The 17384-nt window shown below is 32.2% G+C and overlaps 1 protein-coding gene across 1 annotated transcript in view; it reads right to left on the reverse strand.

Annotated features, from left to right (window-relative positions):
* The window catches only part of PolZ1 (DNA polymerase zeta catalytic subunit), a 160590-nt gene that overhangs the window by 31477 nt on the left and 111729 nt on the right, over positions 1-17384 (reverse strand). Inside the window, exons 16-18 of the mRNA XM_085818620.1 lie at positions 13608-13745; positions 12313-12503; positions 1418-1645 (exon numbers count right to left, since the gene is read on the reverse strand). Of these exons, the coding sequence (XP_085674746.1) occupies positions 1418-1645; positions 12313-12503; positions 13608-13745 (557 nt within the window). The remainder of the gene's footprint in view (positions 1-1417; positions 1646-12312; positions 12504-13607; positions 13746-17384) is intronic.

A 17384-nucleotide genomic window follows, 5' to 3' on the forward strand; every position in this document is an offset into this window, starting at 1 on the left:
GCTAGCAATCTGACGGTTAGGCCACCTTTCTACATTTTACATTAATCTGTAGTTTCTTGGATATAATTATTTTCATTCACTTGCTTCATTATCTCTAAGGCAAAAGTAAGTACAAGGAATTATTCTTGTACTTACTTTTGCAGTTGACAGGAAAGGCTGCTGATCTAAGCAAATTTGATAGAGGGCAGGATTATAATGGCCTGAAGCTTTCGAGTACCTCTGAAAATGGTTCACGAGTTTGTTCACAATCTGCTGCTGTTAATATTTATGTAAAGTGGGTAAATTATGGAGAAATCAGCAATAGATGGCAATGTGTTGGACACCATCAAAGAAAAAAGACATCAATGACTGTCCTGCTTGGTACAACAAAATCGGCACCAGACAGTGGCTCAGCTGACAACTCAATATAATGCAGGTCCAAGTGCTAGTGTTCAGTACCAGATTTAAATTGATGATCTATAATTTGGAAAAACCCCCAATCTGGAATCGCCGAAGTCCCGACGAGTCCGGATAATGGACTTTGTGCTGTACCAAACTCAATTAACACTGAGGAGCTAAAATTCTGAGATCTAATTTTTTAAAAACTACTTGCATGATTTTTACAAAACTTAGCAGTTTGGCACAATTTGAGTCGTAGAATTGAAATATGGAAAAAAAAAAATTGGCATGTCATTTTGGAAAAAGTCCAATTTTGTGTCAAAATACCTATATTAGAACAATGCTATATATAAATCTAATACATATCCTAAGTCCTGCTTTCGAGACATGAAAAACGCAAGTTGAATTTTGTCAATCGGCTCAGAATGGGAGATTAACTGTCCCCCCTTTTTTTGCACAGTGTGCATTTCATAAAAAGAAGTGTTTGCATTGAAGTATTAAAGTTCAGGATTTATTTATATTCTAATTGATGATTTCTGATACTTTCCTTTATAATATTGCATATTGTATAGTTATCAACAAGAGTTTTTAGGCATTTTTCATTCAAAAAAAGTTTGCCTTTGTTTTTTGTAACTACCTACATATTTTACAAATATTTAGGTAGAACATACTTGCACGCACGCGCGCGCACACACACACACGCACACGCACACACACACACACACAAAAAAAAAAAAAAAAAAAAAAAAAAAAGGGGGGGGGGTTACATTTTAACCTTAAATTTAGTTTATAATCCCTATCACAGCTTTTATTCATTCTAATGTTGCTTTTAAATTTAAGAATATTTTTATAGTGCATACTTTTTTGGAGAGTTGTTTCAGCTAAATTTACATGGACAAGCAAAATCTATGATATAAGGAAATTAAAAAAACTAGTTAGTGTGCTGGAGTAAACAGAATAGTACCATTACTTCACCTATCAGTAAAAACTATCCAATTAAAAAACTAAACAGAGTACTATTACATCTTAAAATACTTACCATGATTTGACATCAGTATCAATTAGGGAAAATACTCTTTCCAAAGGTGGTGATATCACACGGGTAATGTAGTATGTAGCATTAATACGAAGACTAATGTCATTCAAAAGATCAATGGGTTCATGAACTAACTGAATAATGGGTAATCCTGGGAAACCATAAACAACTACATAAGGCACTCTTTCTCCAACCCGAGGTTCTGATCTTGGATCCCTTGACAGCCGTTTCCTATAAACGATTTAATAAATAAGACTTTACAAAAGTAAGAATTTTATTAATAGGAATAACATGAAATATCTAAAGTATAAATAAAACATAAAACTGGCAGCTTATTAAAATTTGAAATTAAAATCTAAATCTTTATATATCCAGATAGAGAAAATTAGCAACATATTTCAGTCACAGAAAATATTACAATACATCCATTTCACAAATATATATTTGCCAAGTAAGGTTATGTTTTATAAACTTTTGTCTAAAAATATACTGCAAGAAAACTTTTATCAAGCACAGTTAATTTGCATATTTGCCACCCAATTTAAAATTATATCACTTCTCAGCAGGAAATATGTCCACTTAGAACTGTCATGCACCAATCACAAAGTCATGGTATGCTGACTGGCAAGTGAATTAGAAGAGCCTAAAGCAGATTTTGCTATCCTCCTTTAGAAGTACGTTTTGTCTGTTGTCTGGCAAAGGAAAGTGAGCAGCAGTTTGTTTTCCCATAACGTCTTATGTATGCTAAAATGGCTTTGTGAAAAAAATGAACACTGCATTCAATAATGTTTTGCAATACTTTGCATGCCCTTTTAAATTATACATGTTTTTTGCTGCATTTCATTTAAACTTATTTTCTTGAATTTCACTAGAAATATATTTCTCATTCAATTAATTCAGTTCTCACTACCCGGCAAAACAAAAATACATAAAAACATAAAACACCAAATAGAGTGAAAGAAATAGAGTTTGTATGCAAAAACAAGCAATTTGGTCAGCAGGCAAGAAGGCAGATTTTTTGGTGCAGAAAACTGAAAGTTTACTTTTGGTCCTACTTGGCAAAAATACACTGAAAGTGCAGAAACTGACTTAATTCACTATTCTACTGAGTTTCAAATGTAAACAGATGGCGATTCGTTAGGCTTAACTCACCATTTAAACTTTTAAATTGTAGATATTTCTACAACTATTTCATACAGTTTAACTAAAAGCATAACATCTTTAATGAAACATAAAAATTACAAAATTCAATCACTTTTAAAGCAAAAAATGCACAATTAACGAACATATAAGAATAGAAAACTAAGCTCACCAAGCCCGATAACAGAGTGGTAATACACAACTGGTGCAGATGATTGCAGCCAAAAAAAGAGGCGAATAACTACATGTTATAGCAGTCCCATATACAAAATTTCAACATTCTATGGATACTCATTCTTGATTTTTGTGAGATGGATACATACATATGTTAGTACAGACATCAAGAAAATATTCTCTCCAGAATCCATTTAAAAAAAAAATCAGTCTTTTATTCTTTCTGTATGTATACATATGTCTCACAAAAACATTGCACAAATGGTTTTGAGAGTGGTTGAAATGGATATTTTCATTGAAATATGATAACTGAAATATTTTGCGATTTTCATACTTCCTTTTCTTCGTACAAGGAAGTAAAAATCAGTTTACAATAAGTCTAGAGAACATGGCTGGTAATTTATCACTGCAATTAAATGCTTAGAAAAAAACTGCTGCACAGACAATGCTGTATGGGGCCCCGCATTATCATGTACAAGAAACCACTGTTCAGAATCCAAAAGTTCCTTGCTAACTCACCTAATTCTGTTTCTTATTCAAAAAAGCAACTATTTATAAAAATACTAATTAATTTAGTGATTTCCAGGGACATATCCATGGTAAATAAGTCCTTTGCAATAAAAAAAGGCAATTAACATCACATTCGTCTTTGATTTTGACATTCATGTTGTTTTTTATATGGAAGAATAGAGTCCATTCCACAGTGCACTTTGTCGCTTTGTTTCTGGGTCGTACTATAGACACCAGCTTTAATCTCCCATAATGACACATTTTAAAAAATTGTTGTCCTGTTTTGCAGTATTCAGCATATCTTCACAGCCAGCATATCTGTCTTCAATCGCTATTTTATCAAAATAAGAGGCACAGATCATGCACAAACTATCCTCATTTTTAGATAATTAGAATTAACCTACAGTTTTCTTTGCTTATCCCAAGCATTGTTAAAATTTGCCAAGTTATAATATGTCTATCTGCTTTTAACAAAACACAAATTTTCTCTTCATTCTTTGAAGCTGAAGGGCACCCTATTTTTGCTTATCTTCTATGCTTTTGAGCCCATATTTACAGTTAACCATTCATACATTGGTGTTCTTAATAACAATGCATCACTCTATACTGTGTGAATTATCTCTGACATTTTGGTAGCAGATTTACCTAATTTGTAAACGAAATTCAATATTATAACATGAGATGGAACATGTCAAAGCAAAGTTATCTCAGTAAAAGAAAATGGAGTTTTGATATGCAAATGGCAAAATAATCAATTTAAAATGGCTTTAACAAGAACTGAGATGTCACTCTTTCTAAACAAACATTTATTCTTTCATTTTTTTAAGAATTTTATTGCTTGATCTTTTGATTTGGTTATTCTATGGGTGCACTAACGTTTGGAACTAATTTAACCCAATAACTGCCAAATCTACAAGGAATGTTTCTATTCTCATGAAAATAAAAACAAATATTAAATTAAGCATTTATAACATAAATTTACATTGAAAATAAAAAAAAAATGCTCTTACCTGTGGAAAACGCGAGTGTAGCGTTCGCGCAACGTCAGCGGAATAAGACTACGGAAGTTTAGAGAGTAGGATTGTACTCGTGTGATGTTTCTTTTGAGTGGAGCACAGAATTACTTTTTAGGTGTATAACGTTTTATAAGTCTACAAATCACTTTACTTGTAATTAATTTAATATTAAAATACACATTGTATTTCTTTTACAAATACAGATTATTTCAATTGAAAGATTCAAGTCTGAAAAGCTTGATTACAATCATGATGTAAAGCTACATTACATACTTTGCATCTATAAACAGTCTGGCTATGGTACTCTTTACAACAAAGTCTTTTGTTATCAACAGACTTTACGATAAAATGTCTACCATCTCCATGCAATGGTTTTTGAATGTTGAAACTTCCTGTTGCTGATCTATTTCTGGATAATTCTACACTCTCAATAGGAGTTTGCAAAAGGAATAATGCATTCTCGCATCTGAAATCTAAAAGAGACTTTATATTTCCAGTAGTAAAAAGTGGTGATATTTAGTAAGTTTAGATACTGTCTCACCTCATATAATTTATCAGTATTGTCAATTTGACTATTGTCAAATGCAAATTCTGCTTCATATTCCTGTACTGCAAACGTGATATCGATTCTCGTACAACAGAAACAGAAATGTCCTTATCAAAAGACAAATACATTTTTTCTTGAGGTATAGAATAATATCCTGTAAGCAATAATATTCCAATAAATCTTCTCATATAGGCTTCAGATGCAATAAATTCTGGGCCTTTTTTTTTTCTTTTTTTTGCTGAGCGTATATATTTGTCTGTTCATCGAGAAGAGAGTAAATGTCTAAACCAAAACGAAAATCGAAAATCTGTGCACTAGTTTTACCTTGTATTTTGTCTTTTATAATTTCTCTTCTATTTCTTTCTTCATGTTCTTCCTGAGACATAACTAACAGTTCCTTTTTTATCCACTTCAAGATTTCAATCTTCTGCTTTTTAACTTTTTAGTATGACTATAACTGCTTTTAGAAGGCTGAAACTTACGTAAATTTCAACTTTCCCAGCAGTATGATTTGGTAAAATATCATTATCATTATTTAAAACATTGCCATTCCTTTCTTCTTCGTCACTAGTTTCTGCAATTTCTGGAGGAACAATAACAATATCAGTTTCATTCTGGTCATTATTAACATTATCATCATCTGTTTCTTCATCAAAAAATCTTTGAAGGGCTTCTTCTAATGTAAGATACCTTGTTCTAGGCATTTTGAAACAACCAGAACATGAACCAGAACATCGAAAGAAATGAGTGAAAAGGAGATTGACTACCCGTTTTCTGCTGACGTTGCGTCAGCGCAACACCTGTTTTCCCTTGCTTCTCAACACAAATATAAACATCTGACTGATATAATGTTCTGATAAATGGTGACCTTGACTAAAAATCATAAAGACGGCGATTCTTTCGTTAAATGTTTTCAGCAAAAATACCTGGTCGAAAATTTTGCTTAAAGTATGAGATTAATTATTATACACAAAATGATTGTTGAAGGCAAATATTTTTTACAGAAATAATCTTCATAATATTCCCTACACAAAATCATCTGCTGGTCTAAAATATCTTAGGTAGCTATATTTATATACATATTTATTTTGACCGTTGCATCAACGCAACACTAGCGGCTAATGGGTTAATATAATTTTATACTTCATAACTTGATCACTTAAAAGCTGCCGAACACCATCGATTCTTAGATTTGATTCCTGATGAAAAGGATGACTGAATGAGTTTTCCATGGAATTCTCCACAAAGAGATGAGCTACTACAAAGGAAAGAATTAGAGCCACTCCTTTAGAAAATCCACTATTCACATTCCTTCTTTTAGGCAGTCAGTCTTGCATTTTGCAACATTCAATTAAACTAAAGAATATATGTTAATTAACTACTTATTACAATTTCATTCTTTACTAAAACATCCTCTGTGCTCCTTACCAGAATGCAAATTAATTGTAAGTATTTAAGCTTAGATTTTTGGAATTTATAAGAGTGTTTCTGGCATTTGTGTGCTACATGGTTAGTTCCTGCTAGCTCTAACAGTTATAATTATTTGGCTCTGCAGTCCTCTCAGACCGATAATTTAATTCTGATATTCCAGTACAATTATTAAGCCAGTTTCCAATTTAATATTTAATTATGTAGTCTTTGACTACTGTTCAAGATTTAATTTGACTGTTCTGTTTATTTGCATCACCACAAATTGTGGTTATTGTAGCACAAAAGCATGCCCTTACATTTCGAGTTCTGTCTAAATAAAAAGTTGTTATGACCTTCTTAAGATTTTGTTGTTTATCTCAGACATAGCGATAACTCACTTCATATATGTTAGGGTCACAGGATCAAAATTAGCATTATGAGATCAATGATGACCCTATAGATGGCACCCGAACAAATTACATATCATGTTACAAGGAAAAGCAACATTTAGTCTACCTCCCGCCCAAGGTTGCAAGCTCCACTGGCATCACAGAGTTCAATGGAAGGCTTCGGATTCATTAGATACCAGGCCAACATTGATAAAACCAGCCATTATTTTTTATGGTAGAAGTTTGGTCAGGACCTTTTTGGAACAATCAGTGATGCACTTTCTACATTGTTTGGATAAATTACAGAAGGCAAATATAGCTTGTGTAGTGCTTAGAGGGCAGGCACTGAGCTGGTACACAGGCACTGAGAAATTTTTTTTGAGTGAACCAGGCAGGGAGAGTTATAATTTCAAAATATTTAAAACTATCCTTGTGAAAGATAGGGCAAAACTAGAAGTCAAACTTTTTGGTAGATAGATATAAAATCAAGGCTGAAGGGTTAACTGAGTTTATTTTGAGAAAAATACAAGCAGTAAACTTATTCTATGGGAAAAAGACTGATGCATAGTTTATGCAAATAATATTGCCTAGATTATTGCCTCAGATTCAGGCTTTTGTTGAATCACGAAACCCGGGTATGCTGGAGCAGCTATTAGAGCTAATGGTAAAGTTTGAAAGCAGGTGAGTTTCAATGAATGTTCACATAATGGGATGTGAACAGAGTTCGAGTGGATATTTCCATAGATTTATCGTGGAAGGAAGCTGAAAGCTTGATGGCAGAATATGTTTTGATAACCAAAAGAAATTTTCCCAGTTGAAAATATATCGCAAAAGAAGAAGCTGAGGGTCATACTTGGCTTTTAAGCTCGGCAGTGGCACTGAAACACTGATGGTACAGTCAGTCCAGAGAAAAGAAAATCTTTCTCACATTCAATTAAATATGGTGTTGATAAAGAATCTGTCCCTCCCAGTGATTCAAATTCTGTTAAATAGCATACTAGTAGCTGCATTATTGGATACAGAGACTCAAAGTAGTTTTTTTGGCAGAAAAATTTTAAACTGTATAAAGCTGTTTCCCAACCTTTTTTATGCTATGCCCCACTTAATCCTCTCTAAAATTCTTATGCTACCCCTAGCATATACATAATTTTTAATATTCAAAAATTGGAATGTTCATGAAAGAAAACTGAATAATAAACTTTAGGAAGAAATCACTAAGAAATTTTGTGAGCAAACACAGCAAGTAAACTTTCAGAATATATAATGGAGAACTGAAATTCAAGTACAAAATAATTTTAATGAAAGTTGTTTCTATAATATTTTAAGTCATAATATATTATTTAAATTTAGTGAGATCCTTAAGCTTCATGCTTCAAAGAAATTTTAAGTCAGGTTCTAGTTTAGTTAACTTCAATCTCAACACTCCCTGTTTTATTATATGCAGACAATTTCTTTTCTTTTTTTTGGGGGGGGGGCAGCAAATCATTTACGGCATTAAATCCGCATTCAGCTAAATATGAAGAAGGAAATGGTAACAAAAGTTCTCTTCTACATTTTGTTGCATTCAGATATTTGATTTAGGTTTCCTCACAAAGCCCTGTCATCGCTCCTTCTGTTTTAAATTAAGTTTTAATTGACTCATTATTTTGCTATCAGTAAGTTTTTCTTGATACTACATATTTGAAATATCAGCCAAATCCACTAACATTGGCTGCATCATAGAAGTCAGGAAATAAATTTGTTTCAAATCAGAAAATCTTTCTTTTAATCAGCCAATAAAATTTTCAGATGATTGACTAAAACATATATAGTGATATCAATCACTTCACATTTTTGGAATCTGTGAAATTTTTCAAAATTTTTGTTGTAAATAAATGCCTGATATAATTCAATAAAGGTGATGAAACCAAATATCTTCGCTTTTGCATCGACAAGAGTTTTATTTGCTCCTTGAAGTTTTTTATTTAATACATTTAGTTTTTTGAAAATTTCAACTGTTAACAGATTTTTCATTTCAGGTTCGCCACTCAAAAAATAACCAAGAGTATCAAATAGTTCCATAAATCTTCTTAAGCAGTTCCCTTTTGACAACCGATTTATTTCAGTGTTAAATATAAGTCTCATGTAGCCTTCATTTGTTCTTCACAAAATAACTTGAAGAGACATTCACATTTGGGGCTAGCTTTAATAGCATTCCACTTTGCATTTAATACTTCATTTAGAACAGGCAAAATGTTTTCAGCTACCAGGTTTTTCTCATGAATAACACAATGCACAAAAAGCATTTCTTGATTCTCATCTTTCATCAATTTTAAGGAACTCTCTTTCTTCCCCATCATATTAGGAGCACAATCTGCAGCACAAGATGTTATATTTTTCATTGGTATATTTTTGACATCTAAGTAATTTTTTAGCTTACTATAAATATCTTTGGAGGTAGTGGCATTTTCTAATGATTTACAGAACATTTCTTTAGCAAAATCACTTTTACCAATATATCTTACATAAGTTATACGTACAGCCTCACTGTCTCTCAAAGTTGATTCAATCATTTGTACCGGAAATTTTCTTGTTTTCAGCTGTTCAGCAAGTTTTATTTCAATATCCTCACTCATTTTTATTAACAAACTCAACGATTTAAAAGCGAGCAATGACAACACTCTAAGGGGGGGGAACGCTGGAGATAAATCCAGCGCACGGAACTGGGTATTGGAAATTCTAAGGATATGCTCATTTTAAAATTATTTTGCGATATTGCTGTTGAACTGAATTTTATGATTTAAGTGCGAAGAACATGATATTTAACAAATAAAGGTAACACACAAAATGCTAAAAAAAATTACCCTTTGGACGTAATTTAAAATCTGGAACCTTTCAGATTTTTTAAAATTTTATTTACTTATTTTTTGGAGGAGGGGGGTAGTGAGAAATCTACAATCTAGTGTAATTTTGAGGCAGGATCTTTTTAAAGGCTGGGGGGCAAAAATTAATTTTCAGGAAGCTATTATGCAATTGGAAATGAATAAGCTGGTAGAAAAAGAAGTCCAGCTGTCGGCTTTGGACTTGAATTCAAATTTATTTGATGATGTCCCAGGGTTGATTCAGGCAGTAAATCACACAATAGAAATTGGAATTCCCTGCCAAGCAAAACCCTACCACTATTATAAGGCGAAGGAAAAAATAATCAAATAACATATTGCAGAAATGCTAAGAAATAAAATTATAATCCCCCTAAGTAGCCTTTATGATAGCCTTGAAGTACTGTGCAGAAAGGAAAAAATCTCTTTTCAACTCATTTTAAAGCATGGGATTTTGCTATTGACTAAAGAAAATTAAATAACATAGCAAAATATACAGTTTACCTCTTACCAGTAATTGATGAAAAATTAGGAACATCAAATCCACAAAATACGTGACGATGCTAGATCTCACTTCCGGATATTTTCAGATATGTGCAAAATTAGAGTATGTGCAAAAACTGCTTTTATTATCAAATCAAGAGTTTATGCTTTTCTTTTGAATGCCATTTGACGTACGCAGAGCACCTGTCATAGATATTATACTAAGATATGTCCTGATTTACTCAGATGATATAATACAGTCAAAAGTCGTTAATCCAGACACCCATAATCCGGACCTCAAAGCTACAAACTTTCTGCGCATGTGTCAACGCATAATGCGTTAACGCATGCGCGTAATACCTTTATGCATGCGCATATGCATGTATGCATGCACATAATACGTTTACGCATGTGCGTTTAATGTATAACGGACAGTATAAGCTAAGCTAAAATTATCCAATTATCTATTTCAGTTAATGTTGCAGATTGCGTTGTTCCTTAATCTTCGACTAGGATCGGGCTTATTATTTTTTGAAGACTGTTAGAGCAATTTTATAAAAGTAAGTTGGAACTTTTGATTATGTCAAATAGAATTTCCGATACTGGAGCTGCCAAAGCATCTACAAAACGAAAGAATGTTTTGATGTAAATCAAACAAAAAGTGGAATTGCTGAAAAAATTGGATAAAAGCTCCTTTGTTTCTCTAACCATTCCGAAATCTGTTTATCAATTTCACGCTGCTCTGCGCGGGTGGGGGGTACATCGCGGCACGCAATGAACTGGAAGTTGATCTGTCAGCACTATCCTTATCTTCAGGGCAGATGTTTTTATTTTATTCCACTTCTAATTCCTTACTAAATGTAGTATTTCATCTCTATGTACTCCGTCTTTGATATGATTTAAATCAAATTTCTCGTTATTATAAATATCACGAATACAAATCAAATAGTTTTGTGGTTGCAATTTTCTAATTTCGACTATGTGTAATGTATGCTTCACACATGCGCGCGTTGAAAGAAATGTTTAATAAAGTAAACAAATAAATATTAAGCTTTTTTTTTTGTAAATTTTGATACCCTTTAGATCATAATTGCTCTTTATTTCATAAATTATGGTTTCATATTTTTAATTTTATAATTTCTGCATGCCATCGTACCAGATTTAAACTGATGATCTATAATCCGGAAAGATCCGTAATCTGATGATCTATAATCCGTAATCGCTGAAGTCCCGACGAGTCCGGATTAAAGACTTTTGACTGTAGTCACTAGTGATACAATTGATGAACATTTCGGGATTTGATGAAGTGTTCTCACTTCTAAAAGAAGCCAGTTTAAAAATAAATGCAGTGAAATTAACGGCCAATGAACTTCATTACATGGGCGATAAGATATCTCAAAGGGAAACCTAAACAGAAGAAACTAAAACCACAGCAATAAAAAATTATCCACCGCTTAATATGATGAAAAGGTTAACCTGATTTTTGGGCTTGTGCTCTGGCACTTTCATCAAAGATTTTGAGTCCTTCAGGGACAAAGCCCCTTTAGACTAAAAAGCAGCCACGTTCACTTGGTTAGCAGAAGCAAACACACATCTGAATGACTTACAGTTGCTTGAAATTTTCCCTGAAGTGGATGGTAAATTAGAATTGGATTGGATTTTGCCATGCTTTCACGAGATGGACAGCTAGTAACATGTTTTAGCAAAACACTTAACCCAAAGAAGTTGTACCTCTACTGAGACAGAAACATTAGGTGTCTTTTTGGCAGTACAAAAATTTTAAGTTTATTTTGCAAAAGCTGCAGTTATCATATATACAGACCATATAGCCATTATTTGTTTTTATTTCAGGAAGAATTTAGCACCCAGACTCATATTATGGGCTCTTAATTTGCAAGAATATAATTTAATACTTAAACACACACAGGAAAGAGAATGTTGTAGCAAATGCTCTAGCAAGAAATTAACTAGATGATGAGGAGAATGAAATGTGCAATATTAACTTAATGATTTTATTTCCTAAGAAAATTATCTCAGAATTACAAAAGACCCAGAATTTAAAAACATTTATTGCATATTTGAAAGATCCTGACCACTTTGAGAGCACTACAATATGATGGGTATTAGAAATATATCTGAAATTATGAAATTATTGATAGGCTTTTGTTCTACTCCAAAGAAGCAAAAAATAATAACGAATTTAAGATCGACTATCAAATGAGTTTAAGATTAAATATTTCTAGACTTATTCTTAAAAGGGTAATTGGTCAGCATTTTTTTATTAGTTATTATTTTTAAGTTTACATTTTATTTCTTATATTCTTCAGATGGTAAAAAAGAACTAATTAAAATTTTTTAATTAACTACTTACTTAGCTATTTCTAATGCAGGAACACATGCACCTGGCCTGTATCCTGATATCCCTCTATACTCTTTTGCAAAAATGCAGTCAATTAAGCTTGCCTGGCCATTAAGAAGCTTGCTGAATTGTTTTTGGACATATTTTTTCACCAAATCTACATCATATGTTTCAAAAAGTATTTTCAAAGACTTTTCCAAAATCTAAAACAGTTTTAAATAAATCATTTAAAAAATAGAGCAATTTCCATATCAACTTCATACAATATAAGTTAATAAAAATTTAATCTTGTGTGGTTATTTGATAGATAGCATACTTAACAAAAAATTAACATGATAAAATATGCATAATGCATATACCAGGGGTGGCCAAGCTCCTTGATAGTCCGACCATTTTTCAAAATTTAAAATTTTTTGCAAGCCGCAATTAAATGCGTATGCAAAAAATAAATATGTATGTATTTAAAAGGTATGAGAAAAAGGTATTAAATTTTTTTTACAGAAATTATATTTATTGAAAACATATAAATAAAAGTACAAAATATGTATATTGAATTTAAATATTAAAAATTAAACCCATTTATTTTACTTCTCTTGATAATTCTTTATAATTTGGTGAATAATTGGTGACAGCACTTCTGAGTAATTCTTTGAGATGCTGGTTAGTTAATATTGATCGGTGTTTGGATTTTATGAATTTTAAAGTGGAATAAAATGATTCAGATAAGTACGCTGTTCCGAATATTGAAATAATTCAACAAGCAGCCTTTTTTAATTCATAATACTTCGATTCTCGTACAAATTTTCAAAATTCAGTAATCAGCGTCGATTTATATTTGTAGAGCTTGATCTTCTTGCATCTCTATTAATTTTAATTCTACAGATGCTTTTTGGGTCATAATTATGATGGAAATGGAAAACTCACCTTGAATTATGTTAATTTCAAATGGATTCAGAAAAAAAATCAAGAGACGATGAACGGAAATGAAATTTGTTACAACGTTGCACTTAGTCTTTCATATTTGTTGTCTGTAATTTAAAAGACATTTTGAAACACATACTGAATGATAATAATTTTTTAAAATATAATAACACAAAAATGAAAAGGGAACTGGGGTACATTTATCGAAAATCACAAATAATCCTTCAAAGAGCTGCATGTGGCTCGTGAGCCGCAGGTTGGCCACCCCTGGTATATACAATAGTATAAATATTAATTGAAACAGTATATTTCAGCATTACACTCCAAAAATATATATTTGCATACTACTAAAAAAAAAAAAACTTTTGACGTATGCTTATTTTTACCTTTGCTGTAGCCGGGCACGAGTCTCTTCGCACTGTTTCAATACCTTTTGCATCAAAAACAGGCTTTTTCTGGTCAGCTGTCTCATACATGAAGCCAACATATCTTTTTTTTGTCTCCAATACACAGGGCAAATACACCTTTCATGAAAATAAAAAAAAATATATATATGTTACATTATTAAAATATTTAGCAACTCCAAGTACTAAAAAATGCTAAAATTAAAGGTTGTGTTGGAAGGATTATGTTAATTTCTTTAACAGTTAAAGTTCCTTTCCTGTCTTCCTGAATTTCAACTTACAACTTCTGGCCAGCATGTAGTTCTACTGTCTTTGTCAGAGAGAACCAGTGATTCTGGCTAGCACATGTCTGCCTTTTTAGGTTATTCTCTCTTAAGCTATTATTATGCTTGACCGTACTTTAGGCCATTGATAGCTTCGCTGTTATTCAGCTTTAACCTTCCAGCACGCGTGCTTGGCAATTTTACATGAGCACGTGCGCGTCGTATTTTTTACGACATCCTTCATTTTACTGTTTTCGGCACGAAAAACAACAGAAATGAGTGAATATTGATAATAAATTTGTTAAGAAATAAAATATTAACCTTATCATTGCAAAATACAAATGATATCACACTCAAATACAAGTAAATTATTTTGAAGTTCTTATGTTAGTGAGATGGAAATGCAATGATGTATTTCATTATAGAAAATTTTAAATTTATTATTTCAAAATTATATTTAAATGTCAAAGCTAATTTTAATATTCATCAAAGGCAAGTATAGACAGATAAAAAAGGAAAACACACTCACGTTGGTAGGAAAAAAAGTAAGTTTAGTATTACTTAATTCAGCATGGAAATTTACTTCTTATTGGGTACAAAAACACAGTTTTAACTAACTATTAATATTTTTATTTATTTCTAAAAAATAGAAATAAATGAAAATATGGAATGGAAATCACTATTGTTCTCCCATCCAAAGGTTTCCTTGTCTTCCTTTTCTTCATCAGATAATTCTTGAAGAATGCGAGCAAAATCAGCTGGTTGCACATATTTTTTTTGCCATGAAAACTGATATAAAAATTACAGAGTCAAATGTATGCAAATTAAAATAGCACACGGCAATTAATAACACAAAATTACAAAATATTTGAGAAAAAAATATTTTTAGAATTTTAACTCACAACCACGTGTGTGTTGTAATTTTTACGAAGAAACTTCCACGTAGCACAAAAGCCCCCCAAAATAAAGAAAAGTCAAATGACTTCCTATTGGCTTATTCCATGATATGTGGAAGGGTAGAAAGGCGGAATAGAAATGACCTTCAGACGACTCAGCTTCAATATATGAAAAATGTGCATTAAAAACAGAATTTGTCGAAACTTTTGCGCATACTCACGTGCTGGAAGGTTAAGGTCCCATTCAGATGAGGGCATAAGTGGTTAAAGTGGAGCTCCGTTGCCAAGGCAACCAGTCCCTGCTACATCACAGAATCAGGTTTAGGGCTCGTGGCATAGGGTTAAAAGTTTTCAACTTTACGCCGAGTTCGGGATAAGCGTCGACAAATCAGAGCGAAGCTAAAATGAAGCGGCTTCTTTTTTTAGGCGATTTTGCTGTCACATCGAAGGCGACATTTTTTTTTAACATGGAGCACATCATATCCGAACAAAATAATGAGCTGATCTCACAAGAAATCTACGATGATGACATGCATTTTTTAATGAGTTTTAATGCATTTTTTAATGAGTTTTTCAATTTATATTGAAAAATATGGATGAAACTCTTAAGCGAAAGTTAAGCTCAGGATTATGCACGCTGTGTATGATCCTGTAGATCAAGGATGTCAAACTAGCGGCCCGGCCAATATATCGGCAAATAATAATATATAATAATAAAATAACATATCAACGAAGAAAAAAATGAAATGTTTACTGCTAAGTAATTAACGATAATTTATTCAGTGTTGTTAGATTACTCACAGCGAGCTGACACATACACTACTTAAATTACAAATGCGTGTGAGTAGCTTGCGTTCAGCTATTTTCGGCTTTTGGGGGACACGTGCACTCAGAACTTGTACGCATCCCTCGATAGCCGAACTCATGGTCTCAGTTTTCTAATCATAGTTTTGTACGATATATTGGTGCATGTGCATGCACTTTGCTTTATTATTAATTATTACTTAATTCATATTGTTACGGATTTCATAGTTATTTATTTATTTAGAATTGTAATTAGATTTGCTTCATGTTGTCTTAGCAACGCAGACGATTTTTGAAAAGACCTCTGCGTTGGAAGGTTAAAAATAGAACAGCGCGTGCATTTAATACCTAATAAATAAATATCTCGTAATTGCTGTTGCCATCCACAAAATTGCAGATATTTATAGATGTTTCCAGTATATTCGAGAAATTAATTATAAAGCTTATAAAAGCCGAGAACAAACAACTCATCTCAGTAGTAGCTGTATTTCTAGCGAACTGTTTGTTTACTTAATGCTGTGATTGATTTGTAGCGATTTCGCTGTGAGATAGAATTAGTTTCTCTGTTTTGAATTGATTTTTGCTAAACGTTTCATATTTTGTGATATTGTTAGAATATTTTTCAAGAAATATTTCAGAATTTTGCTTTATCTCTTGTGGAAAGAATAAATTTTCGTTAACTTTTTAACGTTAACCGTGTTTATTCCAGCCCTTTGCATTCAGTATGTCTATATCAAAACCAAGTGGTAGTAAAATTAAACGAAAAATCGCTGACGAACATAGAATATTCCAAGTAAAATGGGAATTAGAATATTTTTGCTGTGAAATAAAAGATAAAATAATCTGCTTGATATGTAATAATACTATTAATGTATTAAAGTTATATAATATTAAACAACGTCATTACGAACAACACAAATCGAAATATAACGATTACGAAGTATTAATGAGAGAAGAAAAGTTGAAAGAGCTCAAGTTAGGAGTGAAAAAGCAACAGTCCATGTTTAGTAAAGTATTGCAAGAAAGTGAAGCGGCGGTACATGCAAGTTACGTCTAGTCTGAGTTGATAGCTAAACATTCGAAGCCTTTTACTGACAGTGATTTCATCAAGGAATGCCTAATGAAAGCTGGAGAAATTGTTTGTCCTGGAAATGTGAAGGCTTTTCAATCAATTTCATTGTCTCGAAATACAGTTGCAGAAAGAGTTACTGATTTAGTCGCGAATTTAAGTGATCAGATCAAAGCAAAATCATCTAGTTTCGAAAGTTTCTCCATTGCCTGTGACGAGAGCACGGACATTAGTGGCAAAGCTCAATTAGCAGTGTTTCTTCATTCTTGTGACAAGAATTTTAAAATTTTTGAGGAATTACTGGAACTAATACCGATACCTGGTACTACCACAGAGAAGATACATTTACTTGTGTTTTTGGACTTCTGCAGAAATACAATCTACCTTTGGCAAAATTAAATTCTGTAGCTACAGATGGCGCTCCATCAGTGACCGGGAAAAACAAGGGCTTCATAGCATTACTAAGAAAAAAAAACTTAGTGAAATTCACGGTTCAAACATTCATCATATGCATTGTATTATACATCAAGAAGTTCTAAGCACGAAAGTAATAAATATGGAGAATGTTTTGTCATATATAAAAAAAGTTATAAATTTTATAAGAGCTCGAGGTTTAAATCAGCATCAATTCACTGCTTTCTTAAGTGAGTTAGATAGTGAATATTCGGGTTTGTCCTACTATACCGATGTACGTTGGTTATCTTGCTCCAAGATTCTCAAACAATTC

This window comes from Stegodyphus dumicola, chromosome 6, assembly GCF_044657685.1.
Source record: "Stegodyphus dumicola isolate Sdum_Otavi_A_Nest chromosome 6, ASM4465768v1".
In the NCBI taxonomy this organism is placed as follows: Eukaryota; Metazoa; Arthropoda; class Arachnida; order Araneae; family Eresidae; genus Stegodyphus; species Stegodyphus dumicola.